We start from the raw sequence: 21399 nt of genomic DNA, 5'->3' as shown, positions 1-21399 counted from the left end.
GAATTCATGATGTGCTGGGTGACGCGAGAAAAATACACGAGAGAAAAACAGTGTTCTGTTTGCAACACTGGCAGCAAGACTACATCACAAAAAGCTTTCTTCCTTGCCATGGTTTTCAGAATCACATTCTTACATTATTGGATTATATAAGCAATGTTGAAATCGCTTCCCACAACATATATCCTAATGCATGCAACTGTTAAAAAAAACACTACATTTTACATACCATGAGCAGTGCTCAATTGTCCATACCATCCAAAGAGTTGGTCTCAATTTCAGAAAAGGCATTTCAAGGTGTTAACTGATACTAGCCCAGCTACTTGCCTATTTTTTCCCACTTTATTCACCAGTCCCCTGAACTAAAACTATCACTGCAATGCAACTCTTGGTTCTGTGAATGCCAAGCCCATTCTGAACAGGCATACAGCACTGCATGACTCCCAGATACACCTCTCTAGCCAACTGTATATTCCCAAGGTCTCGAAAACTGGCCAGAACGATCCAGAATGTCTCTAGATAGCAGTCATTAAATTATTCCATAAAGGAAAGTAATAAGACACTATAAAACATACAAATGCTGAACAAGGGTGCTGAGGACAAAATGAATGTCACTGACCTCCATATTCTCTAAGCAGCCTTCCCACAAGCATTCCATCATTTGTGGTTACCATCTCTAGTACCCAAGTAAAGGAGCTGAGCTGTGTTTACTGAGTATAGCAGTCTCTGTGGCAGACATCTGCTAACTAAGGTGTGTGTCCTTCAATCTGCAGGCTGAAATAACTCACAGTCCTGTTAGTCTCCACTAGAACATGCCGTCTGCCTCCCAGTAAAAGGAACTCACTCTTTGGAAGGAAATGATGCGAAAGCTGAAAGTCCAGTACTTTGGCCACCTCATGCGAAGAGGTGACTCATTGGAAAAGACTCTGATGCTGGGAGGGATTGAGGGACAGGAAGAGAAGGGGACGACAGAGGATGAGATGGCCGGATGGCACCACTGACTCGATGGGAGTCGGTGGACTCGATGTCACTCGACACCACTCGATGGACTCACTCGTGAGTCTGAGTGAACTCCGGGAGTTGGTGATGGACAGGGAGGCCTGGTGTGCTGCGATTCATGGGGTCGCAAAGAGTTGGACACGACTGAGCGACTGAACTGAACTGAACTGAAAGGAAAATGGCCAGATTATCGTAGCAAATTCTAATTTTCAGTACAGGTATGCTACTCAACAAATGATTACACATTTTAACAACATTTCCTTGAGTAAATACCACTAAGTATCACCTATCTGCAGAGATTTAAGCTAATAACCAGCTAAGTCCTTATAAACTAAAATGAAGCAAGGCAGAAATATACAACAAAGACAATTATTTAAGACCTTTATTAACAGGTGCTTGCAGTTTGTTGACTTTTTTTTTTTGAAAAAATCAAGCTGTAAACTTTTATTACAAATTAAAAATGAGGTTCTTAAAAATCTCAACTTGACCAGATATGAAACAATTTAAAAACCTTTAAAGGTGTATTGAGAAAAAACAGGTTTTTTTTTTTTTTTTTTTAAAAAACACGTTTGTCATTACCAAAAAGAGACGTCTTTAGGTAAAAATAATAAAAACCCCATGCTGCATAGATAATGCAGATAGTTCTAGTTATCTGGTCAACAGGCAAAAAGCAAGCACTTAAGGTCTTCAGCTCCAATCTTTTGTTCATTTCTTATTGCTGGAATTTCATATTCATTTCTTCTTGTTGGATGACTAAACTGTAAGAGAGAAAAAACAAGATTTTTAATTACCTTCTATAGTTCACTCCAATCTTATAGTATATCAAATCGTTCCAGCTCAAATTAGCTAGGTAGGGAAGGTATTAACACATCTCATACTGGTTTACCTTTACACAGCAGTTCATAACAGGAGTGGGCATTGCTATATAATAAGAATGGTTACTCGTAGGTTCTGAATAACCTTTTGACACTCAAAATAGGGGGAAAAAGTCTCACTGGCTGAAAATGATAATTCTAGAGTCAAACAGAGACAATACAGGTCTCCTAGAATCAAGTAAAAAGGGAATCCTCTTAATTTTAGAATTGATGATGTAATGCCAAAAGCCACCACATTCCTCAAACAGACCATACTGGTCATCACCACCTACGTTTTTAATCCGAGTAGCTATCCCACTTATTTTTGAAAATGAAGAATATCACAATGTAATTACTTGTTAGGGTAAGGTTAGCAAGACTTTCCTCAGCGCACTGCTGTTTGTGTGTGCGCTCAGTCATGTCCGACTCTTAACGACCCCCAAGACTACAGCCCACCAAGCTCCTCTGTCCATAGAATTTTCCAGGCAAGAATACTGGAGTGGGTTGCCATTTCCTTCTCCAGCTTACTAGTAAAATCATCCAAGAAAGTTGACAAAAAGGCCCTAATACAAAAGATACAATGTAAAGCTAGGCCAGAGTATGGCTCTGACATACAGTCGACTAACAAAATGACATTTGAGTCATCTTAAGATTAGTTTGGGTAGAAGACACCGTAAGTTTAAGTGGCTTACCTTACCTGATGAACTGGGTTTTCCTCTCTCTCATTAATGGACATCACTCATGACTGCCCAGAGGCCAGAAGGCCATCAAGGCTCACTTACCCGGATGATGGTAGAGATGGTAAGCCGGCATTTACTCAGCCCCGCCCTGCTCAGCCTCGGGAGCGGACGAATTCTCAGCTGGTGGATCGGCTGCTTTTGTCTCTTTGCCATCTTGTGGTTTAGGGTTTTCTGGGCGTCTGCGTCGGTAATTGAAGTTGCGGCGGTACCGACGTTGAGGTGGCTGCTGACCTTGGGTCTCATCTCCTTGGTTTTCCTTATCTTCTTCATTGCCGTCCTCTCTGGGCTGTCTTTGGCGAGGAGGGCCCCTGGAACGAACATTGTGGAAGCTTGCAATGATAAAACCTGCTTTCTTTCATCAAGTCACCAGGTCAACACATCTACTTCTGTTATCAAGTGGTGTGCAGGCAGTTTATCAAAACTGAAAGAGTAAACTTGGTTTTTACTGCACAAATTGAATATGACGACTCGGTAAAAGGATTTGGAAGTGTAAACTAAGATGACCATTTAAAACTGATGTTAATAGTCTCATATTACCCAATATATCCATATATATACCCAATATATTCATAGATAATTAAGTGAAGGTTGGGGAGCCTGGAGTGCTGCAGTCCACGAGGCCACAAAGACTTGGACACGACTTAGTGATTGAATAACAACACGCTCATATTACTCAAAATACCCATAGTATAACCTATTCCAAAGTTAGCCATGGAAAGACTCAAGCTGTACAACACCATCAACACCCTGATGCTATTTAAAAACACGGGTATTAAAGTAACCAGGTTTGGAAACAAGTGCTAACCTTTATAGATGAACATTTGTTTAAAAAAAAAAAAAAAAGGAGAAATCAAAACCAGAGAAAAGGTATTATCTTCATACAAATCAAAGTACACAGCAACCATTAGTTTGGGAAAGGCAAATCAAAACCACTTCATACACACCAGGAGAGCCATAATCCCAAGGCTGAAAACAATCATACTGGGGAAGGGATGGAGAAATCCCTCAATACACTGCTGGCTGGTGTGACTATAAAATGGTGCAGCAGCTTTGGAAAACGGTTTGGAGACTAAATGACCTAGCAGTTCTACTTCTAGATCTGTATCCAAAACAATATCCATTATGCATCATTTTAACATTCACAACAAGATGTGAAAATAACCCAAATGCCCATCAACCAAGTTAACGAAGAACAAATGGAATATCCATACAACGGAACCTGATTTGGTCATAAAAAGAAATCAAGTACTAATGATAAAGGCATGAATGACTAAAATACATGAGGTCAAAGCCAGACACAAAAATGTCCAAACTAGGCAAATACAGAGATAAGGAAAGCAGTAGCCAGGGGCTGGGGTAGAGGGGAATGGAGAGTGACTGTTAATGAATACAAGCCTTTTTTTTTCTTTTGGAGGGGACACATGATAACTTTGTGAATACACTAAAGACCAGAGTCACACACTTTAAACACCAAGATTATCAGCATACCTTTTACACCTGTGTAGGCCATCCCAGCTCTAACTATTTAAGATTCCATTTTTCACCTCTAACCCCTCCAATCTTCCACCTTCCCCTCCCAACTTCCCCCGCCCCCCGCAGCCCCCACCACACCTCTTCTCCTGGAACGGTTTTCCCACATTTTGGGGAACCAGTCTGGCAAAACTGCCCTGGCCCTGCCCTGTAGCCTTCCAGTGGCACTCCCCTGTAGCCTTTTTGAATTCTAAAACCCTACCTTTCAAATCTTAATGTCATGTTCCATTTTACTACCCTTTTCCTATTGTAATTATCACGACAGTTCCATGTAACATTGGCTTTTAGATTCAGTTCAGTTCAGTCGCTCAGTCGTGTCCGACTCTTTGCGACCCCATGAATCGCAGCACGCCAGCCCTCCCTGTCCATCACCAACTCCCGGAGTTCGCTCAGACTCACGTCCATCGAGTCAGTGATGCCATCCAGCCATCTCATCCTCTGTCGTCCCCTTCTCCTCCTGCCCCCAATCCCTCCCAGCATCAGAGTCTTTTCCAATGAGTCAACTCTTCGCATGAAGTGGCCACTTTACCTCCCATGCAATTCTTGTTTGCTACTTCGGTTCTCTCAGTTTCAAGCATTCCACTCTCTAGTCACCTTTACTTATTTTCCTGGTGTATTCCAGGAGTCTTGTTCTCCCACTCTTATGTCCACTAGGACCTGTAATCCAACAATCCTATCAATCATTCTGTCCCTTCAGTTCAGTTTAGTTGCTCAGTCGTGTCCGACTCTTTGTGACCTTAACTCTTCCTTAATCCTCTTCTCTCCTTTCTCTCCAAGTATAACGTCTACCACTAAAGATTACCATCAAACCCAAACCCAGTATCTTTGAGTAGACAAATGCTGAACAAATCTAACTGCTTAATCTGAGGCTGCTGCTCAAAATGGCTGCAAAAACATAAGCATGTTTGGTGGACCCACTTTAAATTTGTGATCACTGTTATTTGATTTCCCCCATTTCTCTTCTACAGATAATTTCACATATTTGTCCCAAACCTCTCACCCCTTTCCTTTTGATTTCACCAACACACTGGTGCCCCAAAACTGACTTTTTACACATGCAACATTCACGGTTCCCAGCAAAAGACATCCCATTACATGGACCAAACCTAATCCTAACTGAAGATAGCTGCAGCAGGTAATTCCCTGACAAGTATCCTTTTTTTTTTTTTTAATTGAATTTTTTAGCCTACAAATAAGCTCTTATTTCTCAAAAAAAAAAAAAAAAATCCTTTCTTAATGATTCCTTTCCCTTTACTGCCACCCCATCTGTCTTCCTTTCAGCAAAACTCCTGCTACACTGATCTCAGATTTCTCACAATTTGCTCTTGGATCTGCATCAATCATTTCACCCCCTGGATTGTAAGTAGCATGTGTCATTTACTACTCAAAAAATTCCTGACTAGTTTGGAAAGCCCTGCATTCATCGATAGATTATAATAAATATATTCAAATGAGACCACTAAAACTGAAGCACTCAACAAAAATTCATGTGCTATTTTTAAACACACCAAGGAAACTAGGTAGAAAGTTGGAAAAGTTCTACAACGTAACAAAAAGTAGACCAAGTATATTGCCCTTGGGATTTAAAGGGACAGAGCATGAAAGCCTATTTTAGGTTGTTTATCACTATCACAGATAAACATTTATCACTATTTAAGAGCTGATATTGTAATTGATTGCAGTATTTCAATAAGGTATCTATGTCTAGGTTTAGAATAGTATGCTACTACCTGTTAGTTTTAGGGATCACATCTGGAGACTCAATATCTAAAGACCTTTTACTACATATATGCATTAAACCTGTCTGGCCTATGAAGCTCTACCCTAATTCCTCTAATAATTAAACACCTTCTGTTAAAAAGGTATGCTTACCTTTACTTTTCTCCCTCCCAATGAATCAGGTCTTAAAGTTATAATACAATGCAGTTTAAACTACTATTCTCTTACCTGTGAAAGGACAGAAATGAGAAATTCCATACCCTCATTAGAGTAAAACAACAACAAAACCAACTGCAAAAAGTAGACCACATCTATAAAGCTGTTTTTAACCAGTGCCAGCAAAGATGCAAAGAACACATTCTCAAAGATAACTGACTTCAGGTTCACCTCTTAGGCATCTGATGAAAGAAAATGTGAAGTGTTAACAGACAAATGACTGAAAAAGCCTGCAGAAGAAGCATGCTGCTGCTGAGTTGTAATACATGCCTGAAACAATCTTAAATGCAAACTGTACCTGCGGAATCGTGGTCTGTAGCCCCGATACATATTCTGTCTCACTGGTCTACCTTGTTCTCCTGCACCCTGGTTGTCAGCACCCTGAAAAGGGAACGGAAACCAAGCCAAATTTTACTCAATTTACATTAGTGTAAAAACCCAACCAGACACAAGTCTGAACACAGCAGCAGTTAAAAGTAAATAAAAGCACGTTTACCTCCATCACTTCTCCCTGCACAGGAGGGTTGGAGTACTGTGGTCGACGCCCATAGGGTCTCCGCATGTAGTAAGGTGGGAACCTCCGCCTGCGGTAGGGCCGGCGCTGTTGGGCCTGGCCTTCGGGAGCGCTCTCCGATCCCTCATTCTTTTCCCCACTCTCACTATTCTGGTAGTTCTGCTGGTAATTGCGTGGAGGACCCCTGCGACGTGGATAACGTCTGTAATGGTTACGGTCTGCTGCGTATTTACTGCCTTGCACTGGAACTCCACCAGGGCCTGTAACATTTGCTGCCTCCGCACCCTACAAAAGCCATCATACAGTGATCGTGACAACGGAATTAAGTACATGCAACAAAACTTACACAAAAAATACAAAAGGATCTCTGTGGCCAGGGGTGCACTGAAATGATTAAACACTAGTTCCTTGATGTTCTGAAGAGGTAGCCCTCTATCTGCAGCCAGCACATTAGGGTTGGTGCACCTGTGTTCAAGTGGTCACCTGACCCATCCATGCACCTTAGAGCCACCATCCTAATGGATGAGATCTCCAAAATATTTCCATACTGAAGTCAAACCTTTACACAAAAAGCATCCTCACCTTTTCTCCTTCAACAACATCAAACTCCACAGTCTCTCCATCTCCTACACTGCGAAGGTACTTCCTGGGGTTATTCTTCTTTATGGCAGTCTAGTAATATCACATTCCAAAAATAGATTAACAGGGGAGAATAATGTGCTTTTTCATTTAAAATGTACCAGAGTCAATATTATTTTAACTTGGATATACACATAAAATTAGCTTTAAATAAGACCAAACCATCAATAAATTTAGGAAAACAAGGACCAGTGCTAACCCCCAACCTCAACCAAAATACTCCAATCTTACAAGGCCCCAGCATTTTATCACTATTTTCCAAACTAAAACAAGTAATTTAACACGCAAGACAAACACAACTATAAACATGTATTTTAAAATGCTTTTTGCAAAAGCATTATATGTAGCTTTGAACAAAATGAGGATATCCATCTATCCCCAAAGACTGCACTTAATAGTAGAAGCTAGCCCCACATAGGGCCAGTTTAGATGACAGGCGAGTTTAGTTTTGCATGCGTCAAAGTTGACCAAACCAACTTTGTCCCTGTGTTACCAGATCAAACTCTGTTACAAATGTCAACCAAAATCCTTTCCAACCTGATTGTGGGAATACTTCGATGGAAATGCAATTCCCATGAATTAACTATGACACTTTTTAATATTCTGTTGGTTATTACCTTTCCAGAATACATTATATCTCTCATTGTTACTCATTCTCCAGACTTGTATAAACAAAACTAAAGGGGAAGAATAACATCTCACATTTGTAATACTTTCATAAAGTACTTTCATGCATTACCCACTCAATCACATTATGAAGATGTGAGGCATCATTATTCATTCCTCTTTTAAGGTAATAAAACAGGCTTTAAAAGTCAGGGGACTTGCCCAAGGTCACAAAGTAAGTGGCAGAGTATGGACTTTTCTAAATCCAGGTCTCGGAACTCCAAATCCCATGTTCATTCTACTATATCACAGCGGTATCCATTACGGGATCACCCATGCATTTCCACTCCAGAGGAGGCAGGACAACCAACAAATCTGAAGCCAATTAAGCTCAAGTTGCCCAGAACTGCAGTCTCCTTGTACCACCACCAAGACCTGAGCAGCCAAAGTCCTAAGAAACAACTAAATGTTGAAACCACCTCCAAAATAAAGAGGAAAGCATATTGGTGACAACTTGTGGGTTGGTACAAGTGGGTGACATGTGTTCAGCCAAATAATTGATCTCATCTGTCATCTAAACTGTCACAAAGTTTTCATACCTTTCATGTAACTCTCAATTATCTGCAGTCATAGGGGATAGCAGAAATATGGGTTAATTAAAATCCCAAGCTCTTAATTTGGTCAGTATCAATTCTCTCCTGCACATTCCCAGACCCTTCACTGTTGCCCAAAGGCAGCAAGACTGGCATGGCAAGCCTTGCTGTCTGTCTCTTGTACCCAAGTCTGCAAATTCCTTCTAATATGCAGAAGGAAGTAAGAAACAGATTAAATATTGGTACTCTATTTTATAAAACAAACATTTGTTTTAATGCAATATTTTGCCTGAGCAGTCCTGTATTTGTTTACAATTTAAATGTTTCCATACTTAATGTTTGACCCTGGGATTACTGAACAGGCTTTTGGATGTACCTAGAAACTGATCTGGTTTCCCCCTCAATTGTCACTGAGTGGTCTACAGGTCAATGCAGAGAGCTACACACCACCAACTTGAGGCAGCCTTTCCAAGGAAGTATGCTGCCAGCCAAGCTCACACCTGCCTGAATAAAGGCACGCGTGTGGAGACTGACTTTGTCTTTTGATGTCTACATCACAGTACAGTGGTTAAAAAGATCTTAAAGAGCGATTTTCAATACAAGTCAATAATATTTCAAGAGTCTTAGTAAAAAAACAAAACAAAACAAATCCACCCCCTGCCCCCGGCAGAATTCATAGAAGTATCCTACCCATTGCATTCCTATGAAGAAAATTAAGTCCAGTGAAGCCTACGATATACTTAAGGTCGAAGTACTATTGTTCATTTGGCAGCGGCTTAAACAATAAACTTCTTAATGTTTAAAGTTTTCCCAAATACTTTCCTTAAATAGTACTTGTGGAGGAAAGTCTGGCATGTAGCACCTATCCTGTCAGTCTTTTCCTCTCAAACACTGAGGCTAATCTAAAAACTATTTAATAAGTAATTCCCAACCTTGCCATACCACCCTTTCACTTAACCTTAAAGTAGCAAGGATTTCTAAATTTTCCAAGCTGGTAAAAATTCTCCAAACATAAAAATGTATCTTACCCATTCAAAGTACTTTAGAACAAACAGAAGGATCTATGCAACAATGTCCAGTTTTTCAACATTTGTCTCAAATCAATGTATTTTGCAGCTCTGGCCTATTTCCCCCATCATTACTGTCATCTGTGAGAGGTAATTCTAACAGCATTTGAGTGTGTTATGGACAGCAACAGTAAGTTCGAATTTAGATTAATGGAGGTTTTCCATTTGTCTGAAATTAGGTTTGAAAATTTAGTGTAAGGAATCAAGTAAATTCAACATTTTAAAAAGCTACAGCTATTAACAAAACAAAATACCAACATGAAAGGCCTATTTTACTTAAGTGAACTGCCAACACAATGTTTGAATGTACACGTTTTTAAGCTGTACTACCCCTCTTCCTGTGGGGACTAAATTGTTTGCTAAGTGGACTTAATATACCTTTTTTACAAGGAACAACAGTTTAGAAGACATACACCCTTTTCTTCTCACAAGTTTTGAGCCAGAAGTGTAAACAGCCACAGGAGCACTCACCTGGTGTACAAATACATCTTCCTTGGTGTCATTCCTACAAGACAGAACCAAGTAGAACAAGTTAGAAAACTGAACACTACATTGCATGTTGCCAAAGATTAAGAATGCGCTCGATCCTTTGAGCCTTCCCCTCCCCTTTCTAGAGACTTTCCTGGCTGCCAACCAGCCATTAGGAAGGAAATTAAGAATCAAAACAAAACACAACCAGTAAATCACAATGGTTTTACTAACAACTGTCTTACCACCTACCTCAGAAGCATTAAAAAAGGAAAAAGACAAAAAGTGTGACTTACAAAGCCATTAAGAGGACAGAAGTGACTAGCAACATATACTGTCACTTCTCATTCTACTAAACACTAAAGGTATTCCAGCACAAGCCATTCGTACCTCTAAGAGCATGGTTACTAACTTAAGTAAAGGAGAAGAGATCATGAACATACTCTCATCAATTACTAGCTTCCTTCCTACTTCATCTTTACTATTCTGAATTCTCAACTTTCACTGAGGGTCAAAAGGATGACCTCAGAATGTACAATACCAGGAGTGAGCCCTAAATATAAACTACGGACTTTGAGCAATAAATAACGGGGTCAAATGTAGATTTATCAATTTAAACAAATGTATCACTTGGTACAGTACAGCAGAGGTGGTCATGGATACAATCTGAAGGCCTGGGGTACATGGGAACCATGTATTTTCTGGTCAACTTTGCCATGAACAGAAAGTGCTGGTAAAAATACTGATTACAATAAAGCGACAGATTACAGTGAAGTACAAATATGAACACTACCAATACCGACATCATTCACATGGCAAGCACTGTTTGTGCCAGAAAACCAAGGAAGTGAAGATGAACGCAACTTTTCACTAGCACACAACCCTCTTTTACTTCATTGTAAGACATCATTTTTACCCCAATCTTCGTTATTGTTTAGTTGTCTCTTTTGTGACCCCCACGGACTGTAGCCCACCAGGCTCCTCTGTCCATGGGATTTCCCAGGCAAGACTCCTGGAGTGGGTTGCCATGTCCTTCTCCAGGGGATCTTCCCCATCCAGGGATTGAACCTAGGTCTCCGGCACTGCAGGCAGATTCTTTACCACAGAACTACCTGGAAAACCCACACCAATCTTTAGTCTGTTGTTAAGCAAATATGGTTGAAATATTGCTTCAGGGCTTCACAAGTGTTAAAGGAAGCAACATTTGCCCTGAGTATTAAAGAAAATGAGAAAGATGTTCCCAGTGGAGAAGTCATGGACATGAGTAAAACCAACAACTAGCAAATTCAAGTTGAGTTTAAAGTGACTGGAGAATACGACCCAGCTTTTGTGGCTGTGTGGGTGAGGGAGTAGATTTGAGATACCGTTCTTAACTTAATAGGGGAAAAACTGTGAATGAATAGATGTTAGAAGTGAGGGGGCAGTGGTGAATGATTTGACTTTCTAGAGATTGGGAATTAATGTGATGATACTATTAGTAAAAAGAACCACTGGAGGAGCAACATTTCTAGACCTTTACCGACTCACCCACCTATTTGTCAGTAGGTCAGAGTTGAGAAAGGACTCAATATTCTAGTGTTTATGCACCAAAAAATCCATATAGCATGGGATTATCATAACACAAGGACATTCACAGAAATAGGATTAATTTAAAATCTTCAAACACACCCCCCCCCCAACCCAAGGCAGGGTGAGTGAAAATTGACCTCATAAACTAGTTAAGTATTGTTTAGTCACTAAGTCGTGCCTGACTCTGCAACCCCATGGACTGTAGCCTGCCAGGCTCCTCTGTCCATGGGATTTCCCAAGCAAGAGAACTGGAGTGGGTTGTCATTTCCTTCTCCAGGGGATCTTCCCAATCCAGGGATCAAACCAGAGACTCCTGCAATGGCAGGTAGATTCTTTACCACTGAGTCATCAGGGAAGCCCCATTGAATATTAGGAACACTTAGGAATTAACAGCCAGTTGGATTATCCATCTGTCCAACAGGTCCACATACATCACACAATTCCACAGCCACCACTAGTTTTCAAATGCAGCATGACTGAATTTCAAGCTCTAAGGGTGTTCCAAAGACAGGGGGACATTACTTTCATTAATGGGAGTAAAGGATATAAGACTTGCTAGATGACTAAGGTAAAGGATATTTGGTACTGGACTTCCATGTAAGTAAATTTCTTACTAGAGTTTTGGGGGGAAAAAAAAAAAAAAGTACTTTATGCTTTTAACATGCATTAAAATTTCCGTAAAAAAAAGGGGGGGGGGAAATTTTGGAGAGAGGGATTTTTCATTACTATCAACGCTGCTGCCCATCTATCTGGGTAGCCAATATATCATTTTTTCTAATGTAGCTGCAAATAGGTATTTACAGACTGAAAATACACACCACAATAAAAAGAAAAGCAGTTGTCTATGAATTTTACTTTAGGGTTGTAAGAGGAATTTCTAAACATTCACCAAATACTTATCTAGTCAGCTGATCTAGTTTTGCAACTTGTTACACACGGGAAAAGCTTAGATACGTAACAGCTTATACTGTGAGGGTTTAAGTTTCAGATACTTTGCCAAGCATTTTACCATACCAATCTTCACAATACCAAGGTGGGTGCTTTTATTTATATTACCACGCATTCTACAAATTAGGAAAATGAAGTATGCGGTCATCTGCTTACAGTGGTAGAATGTGACTCTACAGGTCCTGGTCTTTATCATGCTGAGAACTCAAAAAGGACCTGTTTGGAAATCTTTACTTATTTCTGCTTTAGAGGTAGATTACAGGATACGGTTTCTCTAATTTTGGGAGAGAACAGTAATAAGTAACAAGCCGGCTGGAGTATCCCTACACACCCTCACCTGCAATAGTTATATTCTGTGTAACTGGCCCAGGGTCTGCTACATATTGCCCCCTCACCACCCTCAGCACATGGAAAATGCAAACACCATTCTTTGCTCACAAGCCACATAAAACCAGTTCTGTTCTGTGTGGGTTTGTTGATTCCCAATTACTGCCACTTTTAACTTTTTTCCAAAGTCTATTCTTTCATATTATTCCACCTTATTAGGTCTTCCTCTGATCTACCGTAGCCACAGGACTGACAATGAAAGAAGAGCAAACCCAAAGGCCTCATTCAGTTCTTTAATAACGTTGGGTATTTACTTGTGCTAGCTAACTGGGCATTGTGCTAAGCACCAGAAATAAAAATAAGACATGGTCTACTCTCAAGAATTTCTATCTAGAAGGCCGCCAACACTCAGTCTAATACAGCAGCTGAATTACCAAACACAGTTGCATACTATAGTATGTTAACAGAAGCAGAAGATAACAACTATACAAAAAAGATCTTCACAACCCAGATAATCACGATGGTGTGATCACTCATCTAGAGCCAGACATCCTGGAATGTGAAGTCAAGTGGGCCTTAGGAAACATCACTACAAACAAAGCTAGTGGAGGTGATGAATTCCAGTGGAGCTATTTCAAATCCTGAAAGATGATGCTGTGAAAGTGCTGCACTCAATATGCCAGCAAATTTGGAAAACTCAGCAGTGGCCAAGGACTGGAAAAGGTCAGTTTTCATTCCAATCCCTAAAAAAGGCAATACCAAAGAATGCTCAAACTACCACACAATTGCACTCATCTCACATACTAGTAAAGTAATGCTCAAAATTCTCCAAGCCAGGCTTCAGCAATATGTGAACCGTGAACTTCCTGATGTTCAAGCTGGTTTTAGAAAAGGCAGAGGAACCAGAGATCAAATTGCCAACATCTGCTGGATCATGGAAAAAGCAAGAGAGTTCCAGAAAAACATCTATTTGACTGTGTGGATCACAAGAAACTGTGGAAAATCCTGAAAGAGATGGGAATCCCAGACCACCTGACCTGCCTCTTGAGAAATCTGTATGCAGGTCAGGAAGCAACAGTTAGAACTGGACATGGAACAACAGACTGGTTCCAAATAGGAAAAGGAGTACGTCAAGGCTGTATATTGTCACCCTGCTTATTTAACTTCTATGCAGAGCACATCATGAAAAACGCTGGACTGGAAGAAACACAAGCTGGAATCAAGATTGCCGGGAGAAATATCAATATTTCTCAATAAGTGGTGCAGATGACACCACTTATGGCAGAAAGTAAAGAGGAACTAAAAAGCCTCTTGATAACAAGTGAAAGAGTGAAAAAGTTGGCTTAAAGCTCAACGTTCAGAAAACTAAGATCATGGCATCTGGTCCTATCACTTCATGGGAAATAGATGGGGAAACAGTGAAAACAGTGTTAGACTTTATTTTTTTGGGCTCCAAAATCACTGCAGATGGTGACTGCAGCCATGAATGGATGTGAGAGTTGGACTGTGAAGAAAGCTGAACGCCGAAGAATTGATGCTTTTGAACTGTGGTTGGAGAAGACTCTTGAGAGTCCCTTGGACCGCAAAGAGATCCAACCAGTCCATTCTAAAGGAGATCAGTCCTGGGTGTCAGTCCTTCATTGGAAGGACTGATGCTAAAGCTGAAACTCCAGTACTTTGGCCACCTCATGTGAAGAGATGACTCACTGGAAAAGACCCTGATGCTGGGAGGGAGTGGGGGCAGGAGGGGACGACAAAGGATGAGATGGCTGGATGGCATCACCGACTCAATGGACATGAGTTTGAGTGAACTCTGGGAGCTGGTGATGGACAGGGACGCCTGGCATGCTGAGATTCAAGGGGTCACAAAAAGGCGGACATGACTGAGCAACTGAACTGAACTGAAGGCCTATCAATCAAAGAAGGAGGACAGAGTGGCAAGATGGGATATAGAACAAAAAGGTTAAGAGCTCCTTACCAAAATCATTGGAGCCAAGGTTGGAATCCTGGCTATTCCCATTATTAACTACATAATCTTGGGCAAGCTGCCTTATTTGTGAAGTCAAATATCTAAGTTTGTTTCCTAGAGGCCTTAAAAAAAAAAAAAACAAACACAAGTAAAACGAATTTGATCATTTCAATATTATGGTCAACATTAACTATTTAAGTATTTTACATCCAGTTTCTCAAATGCCCAACAGACGCGTGTATCTACTACTGTATTGGACAGCACAGATTTACAATATTTCAACAGCGTCATTCCATGTATCACACACTGGTCCTTCCATTCTCCAGCAGTCAAGGAGAATGTGTATTGTATTCTTCTACTCTACTTCTTCGTGTTCACAAAACATTATTCACTACTGAAAAAAAATTTTAAATGAAAACACAGCTTTCTCACCTATCTAAAACTGATATAATTTTATTCTTATTCAGCATATAACACAGTAGTGACATCAAGGAAAAAGAAATCACATAGATAGCAAGAGACTGAAGAAAAGGGGATGTCATTTTGAGTTAAGAGAATGCCAAAGAAAAAGGAAGTCCTGTAGGGATCTAAAGAAAATGAAAGGCTCTTCAAAGTCCCTAATGTAGTGCAATGAAGGTAAAAAAGCATGTAGCCAACTACAAATTTTAGGAAACATTCTTTTTACTAGGTGCCAATCCACAATACTGCCCGAAAGGAGACATACCATATTGTCAATAAATGCTCTTATGGCATTATCTGAAGGCCAGCACACCAAGCCATTAATAATTTAATATGCCCAAGAGCATAAATTAACTTATAATCCTATAGTTATAAAAACAAAAACTTCAACTCTCAACAACTTGGTGAAATGACTTCTGGCCAACTCACAATCAGTGCCTAACAACCAGCACATGAATCAATCCTAGAGCGCTGTGCATACAAGCCACTGTCTTAGGAACTACAGTCTGTTTTTGAAAAGACTGCCAATGACACATCAGACTTGGGGGACCACTCAAATGGCTTTTAACGCCTCCAGCCCCCTTGAAGTCAAAGTGAAATCGCTCAGTCACATAGCACACCATCAAATCTTCAAGTTTTCTCTAGTGCCCCAGCATTTACTCATTTATGTTACACACTACATGTGATTTGGCTCTTCCCATGTGATCAAGCTATGATCAGTTTGACTTTAATAGCCTAAGAGGCTTGGCAATCATCTTTCTACAGGTCTACAAACTTTTAAAATTAACAGGCTTTGTGGGACTTCCCTGGTGGTCCAGTGGCCGAGACTCAACATTCCCAATGCAAGGGGGCCTGGGTTCAATTCCTGGTCAAGGAACTAGATTTCCACATGAAACGTAAGACCCAGTGCAGCCAAGTAAATATTTAAAACAGGCTTTGTCGGGTCACAGACTGCTGTATATTTTCCTTTCTTTTAAACAACATTTAAAAGGCAAAACTGGTTCCTGATTCAAAGATCATATAAAAACAGAATGAATTTAAAGATAAAGCCTAGTACTCTCTCCTATAATTCCTTAATTGCCTCCCAGTATTAGGTAGATAATCTGCATACTAAACTAGAACTATATTACGGCAATCCCTAACTACATGAAAAAGGCAGTGAGAAGTAGAAAGCTTTTCTATGGGGAACTAGCAGCATACAGGAGCCCTAGTGACAAGCTAGATATCACTTAAGAACCTTTCAAATGACCAAGAATACCACCTCCACCCCCAATCTGTAACCATATGGAAACAAACAAATTGAAGACTAGGCAGACAGCATAACAGCAGTTAGGGCACACAAACTCCAATGTGAGAAAATAAATCCAAATCCCAGCTCTGCTACTTACTAGTCACACTTCTTGGAGCAAGATTACTCAACCTCTCTGTGCCATGCAATAGCACCTATACCTGAAATGTCGAGGATTAAATCCATTAGTTGACTTTAAGCATTTACTATAGTTCCTGGCATAAATATTTGATAAACATTAGCTACTCTTACCACCACTGTAATCAAGAATCAGTTATATACACATGAAATCCCCAATAGGGAGGGCCCCTAAAGGGAGACCAAACCTGAGAGCCACAATATAGTATTTTTCTAGGGAGGGACAGCTGAGCCTTTACTAGACCTTGGGTAATAAGTAATAAACACAAATGCATTAACAGAGGCCAGGCAGGAAAGGAAGTCAACAACAGGAGAAAACTAAGCCTAAAAGATGTGGTAAAAGAGAATGCATACCCCAATTACAGGTGGTAACACTCAAGGCGAGCTGATTTTCATTTACTTGGAACTAAAGGCCCCCAAACTAAAATAGTAGCTCTTTAAAAACTCACAGATTAGGCACATTACCAGTTTGTGATCTCTTCTGTATTTGATTCTCTTTGCTCCAACTTTCTTGGCCACCCCTTACAATTAATTTAGCATTTTAACTACTCTGGATAACAGAAAAATATTTCTATTTTGGTCACTAAAAGATGCATGTCCAACTGGAAAATAAGTTGTTACTGATCCATGTCAATCTTTCTTAAATTTGGTGAGCATGGATTAATCCTCAACACCTGGAAGCAAAAGAGGAAACAGTTTCTAGATTCAAAATCAGAGTAATCAAACAATGAAAAGTGACCCCATGCCACCCTTCTAATGCTATCTTAAATAGTCTTGAGTGAAGTTTTTCATTATAAAATGAAAAATAATTCTGGGGGTTAATAAACCCCTCTAGTCACATAATCCAATTATCTTTCGTAGTCACAGAACACAAAATAACAACAATGAATTCCTATACTACATAGCCCAAGAAAACAAAGCCAAAAAATTTGCTGTGTTAAAATTAACAGTCTTATTTATTTGGCACCTTTGATACAATACAATCCTTAAAAGAATAATTCTAACAAGGCTTTAACAATTATCACAAGCAATAACAGACTGAAAAAAGTTTATAATAATAAAGTACATTCCTTTAAGTGGGACTTTTACATTAAAAGTGTATTTTTAACAAATTGCAAAAACTTAAGAACCTAAAATACATAATTCATAGAATCCCAAGGTTAAAATTAGAGCTATACCAATCATCCCATACACTGTATCCTCAAAAACAGCACACATCTCACACACACACACACACTCTCTCTCTCTCTCTCTCTCTCAGGAAAGCCAGGTGCCTACAGCCCTGAACCACTTGCTATACATTTTCCCTTATGCAAGGTAAACCTCTCCTGGACTTAACTTCTGTTAGGTTTTATAGTGCCTTGTTCAGAAGTCTCTGAATCATTGAGATGACCAGTTTAGAAATGAGAAGCACATTTATTTGAACCAGTTAGTTTGACAAAACACTGTGGTTAAGATAATCCAAACGAAGGATCATTAAAAGCCAACTTACATTTAACTTGCCCTATCTGATGATCAAAAGAGTTGATTACAAGTTAGACGAATAAAGGAATGCTATCTCACAGAATTAACTTAGAACCCGAAGAACTGCTTTTATCTTGGATTATCAATTGTTCACTTACAAATATAATCTAGATCCATTTAACAAATGCAGCAGAACAGAAGGCACATATATGCTACAATCTTTAAAACACACAAATTGCTTAAAAGGCTGCAAATTATAGATCACTCCTAATAGGCACACCTGTGATAGCCTATCACCACACTGGGTCAAAGGTCAAAAGCTGTGTTTCTCAAACTGAGGTTCACAAGCTATAATCACCTGGAATTCTCCTTAAAAAATGTACTCCAGACCCAATGAATCTAAAGCTCAGAATAAAGAACTCAGGAATGTGCACTTTACCCTTTCAAGGTAAGCACACAAATTCGAAAACCACTGGTTTAAGGGTGAGGCTAGAAAGGAGAATCAGATTAAGACTGAAATACTAACAAATTCAGAGATCACCTAAAAAGTGGTCAAACACTGGCATCAAAGCAGTCCCTGCCTTCCTCACTAGTAACCCATTATCAAAAAGCTGATGAGAAAATGTAGCCTTGGCCTGTCCCAAGGCAGTGTAAGAACAGATGGAAAATCCCTAAAGATTTTGGAAGAAATAAAATGTTTCCCCTCAGCTGCAAAAGTGGAAAACAGACTGTCAAATGCTTACAATCTCTTTTGCTCTCTGAGTGTTTAAGTAACTAATGGGTTTTTGCCAGCCAATTGTGTGTCTAGTTTTGATCTTGCCCACTTGGTTTCCCTCAGTAGTGTCCATTTCAGAAACATTTGGTATTACTTCTTACTCTTGAAGTTCTTTCAAACATCCAGTGTAATAGGAGTGTAAGAAAATGCTAAGATGACTGCATCATACCTGTAAGGCCAACACTGCTGTTCGCATGCAGTGCTCTACACCCTGTAACTGCACTGCCAGCCTGGGCAGCCATCTTGGAAAAGATGCCCGGCTGACAGGGACCACGAAGAGCACTGAGTGAACTGCAGTCACCATCCTACTGCTACAAACAACTCAAAGGATTAATCCTAAAGATGCACTTTGCAGCTCTGCCTTCAAATACAAAGAATAATGTAATCGTGGACTAAGGTCACTGTAAGCTACAACCAAAGCTTTAACAGGTACGACTGGGGGCGGGGGGGGGGGGGCAGGTGGGAGACAAGGAAGTAGGAGGAATAAGGCAATAAGACCTTAGTCAAAATGACATACTTGCATTGTCAAATCATGTTACCTCCAAAGGTTAACAAGTTGTAAATAACCTACATAATAAACAGCGGCACACATTTTCTAATACCAATTTCAGTAACAGAAAAGAATGAATAAAAATGCGAGGGGTCTAAGCCTAACAGAATCACACCAGATCTTACCTTTCTCAGTTCGCCCTAACTGGTAAGAGATGGCTCACTCACTCTGCCTTTTAAATCGCTTTGTATCTTTCAAGTTAGCTAGAGATCAACATTTAGCTACAAAACAAAGACATCTCTAGGTCTCCTAATCCTTTCGTTCACTAAAGAAAACAAAACCCCACTAGCACTACAACCAGGGGTGGCAACCTACACAAGCGCCAACAACCCCAAGTTCGTAAAGCCTACAGATGGAGGAGAGATGCAAGAGGCAGGCCAGGGCTTCAGCGGCGGTCACCTCACCTGTTGATGAAACCATATCCGTTTCTTACATTGAACCATTTTACTGTTCCCAAAACCTTCGTTGCTGAAGGAGAAAGGAAAAAAACCCACAATTACTAGACGTCCTTTTTCAAAACCGCCACGCTTCAGCATCCGGTGGCTCACGCATTCCCTGGCAGCGACCCACGGCCACCTGACAGCCTTTTTCCCCAGGGACCGCCGGCCATCCGCGCGGTCCACGTGGGTGAACCACCGCAGCAGAGGCCCCGGGGCAGGCCCGGGCCGCGAGCCCGAGCTGGGTGTGCGCGGGGACCGCGGGCGGCGGCGAGCACGTGAGAAGGGGGAAGCTGCCCGGCCCACTCCGGCCTGCGTAGGCGGCGCGCCGCGCCCTCAGGGTACACGCGGAAGGGAGCGGGTGGGGGACGGAACAACGGCGTGCGGGCCCGGGCGCACGCGGCTGGCGGGCACGGAGGGGAGGGACCCCGCCGCACACGCGGTCGGCGGCGCGCGGCCGCACAGGGGGAGGGGCGCGCGGCCGCGCGGGGTCCGCAGGGGGCGCGGGAGGCGGCGCGAGCGCGCGCTTGCCGGGCACGCGGACCGGGCGGGCCAGCGTCCGCGAGGGCGCGAGTGGGGGGGCCTGGGGGAGGGGCGGCCGCGCGCCGCCGAGTCGGTCCCCGCCGGCCGCGCGCCCGCCGGCTCGCCCCGCTTCGGGTAACGGTTCCGCCGCCAGACTTCCCTCCTTGCCCCACCCCCGTCCACGTCCGGTCCTCACCGATGACCTTCTTGTCCCCGCCGGCAGGCGCCGCCGATGTGAGGCCGCCCGGGCCGCCGCTCCCTGCGCCGCTGCCCGTCGTGCCGGGCTTGGTGTCGGCAGCGCTGAGGGCGGGGGCGGCGGGGGGGGCGGCGGGCGGCTGCTGGGTCTCGGCCTCGCTGCTCATAGTTGCGGTGATGGTGACTGGGGCCGGCTGCGGCAGCTGCGGCTCCTCCCGGGGTGTGATGGTAACTAGGCCGGCGGCGGCGGTGGGGCTGCTCAGGGCTCTCTGGGGTCCGCTCTCCGCTCCCGCTACCGATCGAACTAGCGAGAATGGCGGGACGGGCGGGATAAGCCCTGCGAGCGACCCGCCCTAAGCATCGTTCAATGGTCAGTAGTGTTGTCAATCTCACCACCTGACCACAACTCCTAGTTTCTATTGGCTAATACTCTTTCACTCCTCCACTCTCATTGGCCTTTAGGCGGCTAATTCGGCCGACCTACAACCGTTCCTGCCTCTGCTGCCGCCATAGAGACCGGAACTAGAATTAGAGTAGAGTCACCACGAGAACCATAGAGAACCCGAGAGGACGGGCAAGAGGGGACGTGACTTTCACGAGGCTGCAGCCGGGGTGGGCCGGCTCCAAGTCCAGGGTTGTGTCCTGGCCGAAGGAAAGGTACGGCCAGATGCCTGCGCCGGGATTACCCGGCCTGACCTGGGGGCTTGGAACGGGGCCCGACGACACCGTAGCTGCATGTGGAGAAGGCCTCCCTCCCGCCCTGCTCCAAATATGGTCCCTGTGACCTCAGACCATTACTGCAGATAGAGCCGTCTT

At 42.2% G+C, this 21399-nt stretch overlaps 1 protein-coding gene across 3 annotated transcripts; it reads right to left on the bottom strand.

Annotated features, from left to right (window-relative positions):
• Nucleotides 1–1360: 1360 nt before the first annotated feature.
• Nucleotides 1361–20889, bottom strand: YBX1 (Y-box binding protein 1). 3 transcript variants are annotated; one of them, XM_086382598.1, is made up of 8 exons: nt 20585–20889; nt 19834–19897; nt 9853–9979; nt 7152–7241; nt 6552–6854; nt 6354–6436; nt 2633–2898; nt 1361–1754 (listed from the first exon to the last, which is right to left on the bottom strand). In XM_086382598.1, exons 1-7 carry the CDS (start codon nt 20748–20750, stop codon nt 2664–2666), a joined length of 1068 nt encoding a protein of 355 aa, XP_086238724.1. In that variant the 5' UTR covers nt 20751–20889; the 3' UTR covers nt 1361–1754; nt 2633–2663. The 3 variants fall into 3 exon arrangements, with proteins under 3 accessions (XP_086238724.1, XP_086238733.1, XP_086238742.1); XM_086382607.1 differs by having other exon boundaries at nt 9946–9979; XM_086382616.1 differs by lacking the exons at nt 19834–19897; nt 20585–20889 and adding an exon at nt 18133–18300 and having other exon boundaries at nt 9946–9979.
• Nucleotides 20890–21399: the final 510 nt, after the last annotated feature.

The sequence above is a fragment of the Bos grunniens genome, chromosome 3 (genome assembly GCF_055505025.1).
Source record: "Bos grunniens cultivar Pamir isolate PY7600 chromosome 3, Bosgru_T2T1.0, whole genome shotgun sequence".
Taxonomy (NCBI): Eukaryota; Metazoa; Chordata; class Mammalia; order Artiodactyla; family Bovidae; genus Bos; species Bos grunniens.
The sequence above is the reverse complement of the archived record's forward strand: the minus strand, read 5'-3'. Positions and strand labels throughout refer to the sequence as shown.

Excerpts from the sequence above, each read along its gene's own strand:
- YBX1 (XM_086382598.1), bottom strand. The coding sequence starts at position 20,750 with ATGAGCAGCGAGGCCGAGACCCAGCAGCCGCCCGCCGCCCCCCCCGCC. Across the intron at positions 9,980-19,833 it reads GGATATGGTTTCATCAACAG|GAATGACACCAAGGAAGATG; the intron begins GTGAGGTGACCG and ends TCTGTCTTGTAG. Across the intron at positions 6,437-6,551 it reads TGCAGGGAGAAGTGATGGAG|GGTGCTGACAACCAGGGTGC; the intron begins GTAAACGTGCTT and ends TTCCCTTTTCAG.